The 6,000-nt window shown below is 48.0% G+C and overlaps 1 protein-coding gene across 1 annotated transcript in view; it reads left to right on the top strand.

Moving 5' to 3' along the window:
- The first annotated feature begins 213 nt into the window (after nt 1-213).
- Nucleotides 214-6,000, top strand: part of LOC110516643 (nociceptin receptor-like) — a 72,169-nt gene continuing 66,382 nt past the window's right edge. Inside the window, exons 1-2 of the mRNA XM_036989001.1 lie at nt 214-624; nt 4,566-4,796. Coding sequence (XP_036844896.1) covers nt 4,573-4,796 — 224 coding nt within the window. The 5' untranslated portion in view covers nt 214-624; nt 4,566-4,572. The remainder of the gene's footprint in view (nt 625-4,565; nt 4,797-6,000) is intronic.

The following is a 6,000-nucleotide window of genomic DNA, read 5'->3' as shown; positions in this document are numbered from 1 at the left end:
TTCTGCTCCATTGCATTCCATTGTATATATACTCCGATATATTTGAGATTATCTGTAAAATCACTTTTGGACTCTTGCTAACGGAATTTACATGTTTCCAGTGACCGACAGAGGTTAGCAAGACACATCATGTCGATAGGCTACAAACAATAAAACATCCGCATATCTCCAGACACACAGAGCTCGTAGCCTTACGGTGCGCGAATCTGATAGAGGACGCAGGAGGAGGGTATGGACGGAAGGAGAGAAGAGAGAGGAAGATTAAAAACAGGGTGAAGACGCCGAGAACTATATCTCCACGCCTGAGAAACGAACCTGTAACGAAAGAATCGGAGGAACCAGCTACATTTAGACCACTCCTCCGCATCTCTTCATAGTTCATCTGTTGGTTAATTAAGGGGGGGATATTTTCTCTCGTCCTAGACCTACACCAACGGAAATCTGTACCGCTGGCAACTATGGAAAACAGGACAACCAGAGACTGAGATACCTAAACATAGGAACGCAGGCAACAACCCAACAAAACCTAAATAAACAACTTTATCGGAACCGTTTGGGAATGCACAAGGGGACTGCGCTAGGAGAGACTCATAACAGACCGTTGTAATAGCGTCGTGAATAACCGTAAGGTGTTGTATGTTACATGAGGAGAGGAATGAGGAGAGGCTGTACGTGTGAGACTGCTTTCCCTGCTTATAAATGTAGCCTATTCATGGGTTCGTCACATTCCGCAGTTCAGTCTGTGTAAAAATGTATGGTGATGTTATTAAGGTAGCTTGTATGTATTATATTATTCTGCTATGATCGATCACACACATACTTTGGACATTGGAACTGTTGCGGGTAAAAAAAAAAAAAAAAAAGATTTACTAAAACCAGGCAGCCCATGTTCGCGCATCGCATCAGTATGACACAAATATTACGGAGTGTTGGCTCGTCAACAGCCGTCTGTGTGCCTGTCTGTGTGTTGTCTCTATCCACAGACATACAGACCAGACCTGTCTGCACTGAATATAACACACACAACTCACACTTCTGTCTGTGATGTCTCTCCACCTGATGAAGACATCTGTAAAGTTTAAATGATATGTTTGGGTGCACTGGGGAGCAGCAAAACTCTAGTGTGTGTGGGCCTCTCCACATGCCTCTTGTCATTCCTCTCCACCTGCCTCTTGTCATTCCCCTCCTCATTCCTGTCCTCATTCCCCTCCTCATGCCTCTCCTCATGCCTCTCCTCATTCCTCTCATCATGCCTCTCCACACGCCTCTTGTCATTACTCTCCTCATTCCTCATTCCTTTCCTCATTCCCCTCCTCATTCCTCTTCTCATGCCGCTCCTCGTTCCTCTCCTCATGCCTCTCCACATGCCTCTTGTCATTACTCTCCTCATTCCTATCCTCATTCCCCTTCTCATTCCTCTCCTCATGCCTCTCCTCATTCCCCTCCTAATTCCTCTCCTCATTCCCATCCTCATGCCTCTCCTCATTCCTCTCCTCATTCCTCATTCCCCTCCTCATGCCCCTCCTCATTCCTCTCCTCATTCCCCATTCCTCTCCTCATTGCTCTCCTCATGCCTTTCCACATGCCTCTCCTCATTCCTCTCCACATGCCTCTCCTCATTCTTCCCCTCATGCCTCCCTTCATGCCTCTCCTCATCTCATTCCTCTCCTTATTCCACATTCCTCTCCTCATTCTTATCCTCATTCTTCTCATCATGCCTCTCCTCATTCCTCTCCTCATTCCTCTCCTCATTCCCCTCCTCATTCCTCTCCTCATTACTCATTCCTTTCCTCATTTCTCTCCTCATTCCCCTTCTCATTCATCTCTTCATTCCCCTCCTCATTCCCCTCCTCATTACTCATTCCTTTCCTAATTTCTCTCCTCATTCCCCTCCTCATTCCTCTCCTCATTACTCATTCCTTTCCTCATTTCTCTCCTCATTCCTCTCCTCATTCCTCTCCACATTCTTCTCCTCATGTCTCTCCTCATGCCTCTCCTCATTCTTCTCCTCATTCTTCTCATCATGCCTCTCCTCATTCCCCTCCTCATTCCCCTTCTCATTACTCATTCCTTTCCTAATTTCTCTCCTCATTCCCCTCCTCATTCTTCTCCTCATACCCCTCCTCATTCCTCTCCTCATTACTCATTCCTTTCCTAATTTCTCTCCTCATTCCCCTCCTCATTCCTCTCCTCATTACTCATTCCTTTCCTCATTTCTCTCCTCATTCCTCTCCTCATTCCTCTCCACATTCTTCTCCTCATGTCTCTCCTCATGCCTCTCCTCATTCTTCTCCTCATTCTTCTCATCATGCCTCTCCTCATTCCCCTCCTCATTCCCCTTCTCATTACTCATTCCTTTCCTAATTTCTCTCCTCATTCCCCTCCTCATTCTTCTCCTCATACCCCTCCTCATTCCTCTCCTCATCACTCATTCCTTTCCTAATTCCTCTCCTCATTCCTCTCCTCAATCTCCTCCTCATTCCCCTCCTCATTCCCCTCCTCATTACTCATTCCTTTCCTAATTTCTCTCCTCATTCCCCTCCTCATTCCTCTCCTCATTCCCCTCCTCATTACTCATTACTTTCCTCATGCCTCTCCCCCTTCCCCTTCTCATTCCTCTCCTCATTCCCCTCCTCATTCCGCTTCTCATTCCCTTCCTCATTCCCCTCCTCATTACTCATTCCTTTCCTAATTTCTCTCCTCATTCCTCTCTTCATTCCCCTTCGCATTCCTCTCCTAATTCCCCTCCTCATTCCCCTCCTCATTCCCCTCCTCATTACTAATTCCTTTCCTAATTTCTCACCTCATTCCCCTCCTCATTCCTCTCCTCATTCCTCTCCTCATTACTCATTCCTTTCCTAATTCCTCTCCTCATTCCTCTCCTCAATCCCCTCCTCATTCCCCTCCTCATTCCCCTCCTCATTACTCATTCCTTTCCTAATTTCTCTCCTCATTCCTCTCCACATTCTTCTCCTCATGTCTCTCCTCATGCCTCTCCTCATTCTTCTCCTCATTCTTCTCATCATGCCTCTCCTCATTCCCCTCCTCATTCCCCTTCTCATTACTCATTCCTTTCCTAATTTCTCTCCTCATTCTCCTCCTCATTCTTCTCCTCATACCCCTCCTCATTCCTCTCCTCATTACTCATTCCTTTCCTAATTCCTCTCCTCATTCCTCTCCTCAATCTCTTCCTCATTCCCCTTCTCATTCCCCTCCTCATTACTCATTCCTTTCCTAATTTCTCTCCTCATTCCCCTCCTCATTCCTCTCCTCATTCCCCTCCTCATTACTCATTACTTTCCTCATGCCTCTCCTCCTTCCCCTTCTCATTCCTCTCCTCATTCCCCTCCTCATTCCGCTTCTCATTCCCTTCCTCATTCCCCTCCTCATTACTCATTCCTTTCCTAATTTCTCTCCTCATTCCTCTCTTCATTCCCCTTCTCATTCCTCTACTAATTCCCCTCCTCATTCCCCTCCTCATTCCCCTCCTCATTATTAATTCCTTTCCTAATTTCTCACCTCATTCCCCTCCTCATTCCTCTCCTCATTCCTCTCCTCATTACTCATTCCTTTCCTAATTCCTCTCCTCATTCCTCTCCTCAATCCCCTCCTCATTCCCCTCCTCATTCCCCTCCTCATTACTCATTCCTTTCCTAATTTCTCTCCTCATTCCCCTCCTCATTCCTCTCCTCATTCCCCTCCTCATTACTCATTACTTTCCTCATGCCTCTCCTCCTTCCCCTTCTCATTCCTCTCCTCATTCCTCTCCTCATTCCCCTCCTCATTCCGCTTCTCATTCCCTTCCTCATTCCCCTCCTCATTACTCATTCCTTTCCTAATTTCTCTCCTCATTCCTCTCTTCATTCCCCTTCTCATTCCTCTCCTAATTCCCCTCCTCATTCCCCTCCTCATTACTAATTCCTTTCCTAATTTCTCACCTCATTCCCCTCCTCATTCCTCTCCTCATTCCTCTCCTCATTCCTCTCCTCATTCCTCTCCTCATTCCCCTCCTCATTCCTCTCCTCATTACTCATTCCTTTCCTCATTCCTTTCCTCATACCTCTCCTCATTCCTCTCCTCATTCCTCTCCTCATTACTCATTCCTTTCCTCATTCCTCTCCTCATTCCTCTCCTCATTACTCATTCCTTTCCTCATTCCTCTCCTCATTCCTCTCCTCATTACTCTCCTCATTCCCCTCCACATTCCTTTCCTCATTCCTCTCCTCATTCCCCTCCTCATTCCTTTCCTCATTCCTCTCCTCATTCCTCTCCTCATTCCTCTCCTCATTCCTCTCCTTATTCCTCTCCTCATTCCTTTCCTCATTCCTCTCCTCATTCCTTTCCTCATTCCACTCCTCATTCCTCTCCTCATTCCTCTCCTCATTCCTCTCCTCATTCCTTTCCTCATTCCTCTCCTCATTCCTCTCCTCATTCCCCTCCTCATTCTGCTTCTCATTACTCATTCCGCTCATCATTCCTTTCTTCGCTCATCAGGTGGCACGTCACACACCTAGTGGTCTTTTCTCACGTGTCTGACTGTTAGTATCCCGTCTCTGTCACGGCAGCATTGTCATGGAGTTCCTAAACGACTCGTTGGTCGGTGGATCAGACCTGGACCTGAGAGCCCTCCACTTCTACAACGACTCTCTGCTCTTCCAGAACAACTTCAGCGGTGGGTTCAACGAGACCGACGCCTTCCTGCCTGCCGGTGTCAAGATCACCATCGTTGTGGTCTACATGATGGTCTGCGTGGTGGGGCTGATGGGTAACTGCCTGGTTATGTACGTCATCATCAGGTAAGGGTTCATGGTGGCCTCCTCCTCTCTCTACCTGGTCGGATTGGAGTCCTCACCTGTGTTGATTGGTGACACCGTAATAATGGAACAAAATGTGTATAAGGACTATAGGGGTGTGAGTGTGTGTGTGTGTGTCCATATGTGTGTCTTCCTGTCTGCACTGTGTTGGGGTTGTCTGTGCTGTTATTGCTTCAGAGTGACCGCAGGTTTCTGGTGATGCTTTAAACCAACAAGTTGTTGCCTCCATCTAGCCAGCGATTGCCTTCACTCAACATTTATGGTTAGAATAACAGTTGGCTCTCACTCAGACAAACCAAATAATTCAATCAGAAACATTTGTACAATTGTTTGTGTTTGTGTGTGTGTGTTTGTCTGTCTGACTGTGAGAGAGAGAGCACTAATTGCAATTCCTGAGTTAGAAATCAACATATATGCAGCTACCGAGTGAAGAGGTGGCAGGTGGCCTAGTGGTTAGAGTGTAGGGGTGGCAGGTGGCCTAGTGGTTAGAGTGTAGAGGTGGCAGGTAGCCTCGTGGTTAGAGTGTAGGGGTGGCAGGTGGCCTAGTGGTTAGAGTGTAGAGGAGGCAGGTAGCCTAGTGGTTAGAGTGTAGAGGAGGCAGGTGGCCTAGTGGTTAGAGTGTAGAGGGGGCAGGTGGCCTAGTGGTTAGAGTGTAGAGGAGGCAGGTAGCCTAGTGGTTAGAGTGTAGAGGGGGCAGGTAGCCTAGTGGTTAGAGTGTAGAGGAGGCAGGTAGCCTAGTGGTTAGAGTGTAGAGGTGGCAGGTGGCCTAGTGGTTAGAGTGAAGAGGTGGCAGGTGGCCTAGTGGTTAGAGTGTAGAGGAGGCAGGTAGCCTAGTGGTTAGAGTGTAGAGGGGGCAGGTAGCCTAGTGGTTAGAGTGTAGAGGAGGCAGGTAGCCTAGTGGTTAGAGTGTAGAGGGGGCAGGTAGCCTAGTGGTTAGAGTGTAGAGGTGGCAGGTGGCCTAGTGGTTAGAGTGTAGAGGAGGCAGGTGGCCTAGTGGTTAGAGTGTAGAGGAGGCAGGTGGCCTAGTGGTTAGAGTGTAGAGGTGGCAGGTGGCCTAGTGGTTAGAGTGTAGAGGAGGCAGGTGGCCTAGTGGTTAGAGTGTAGAGGTGGCAGGTGGCCTAGTGGTTAGAGTGTAGAGGAGGCAGGTGGCCTAGTGGTTAGAGTGTAGAGGAGGCAGGTGGCCTAG

Source organism: Oncorhynchus mykiss, chromosome 9 (assembly GCF_013265735.2).
Source record: "Oncorhynchus mykiss isolate Arlee chromosome 9, USDA_OmykA_1.1, whole genome shotgun sequence".
Taxonomy (NCBI): Eukaryota; Metazoa; Chordata; class Actinopteri; order Salmoniformes; family Salmonidae; genus Oncorhynchus; species Oncorhynchus mykiss.
The sequence above is the reverse complement of the archived record's forward strand: the minus strand, read 5'-3'. Positions and strand labels throughout refer to the sequence as shown.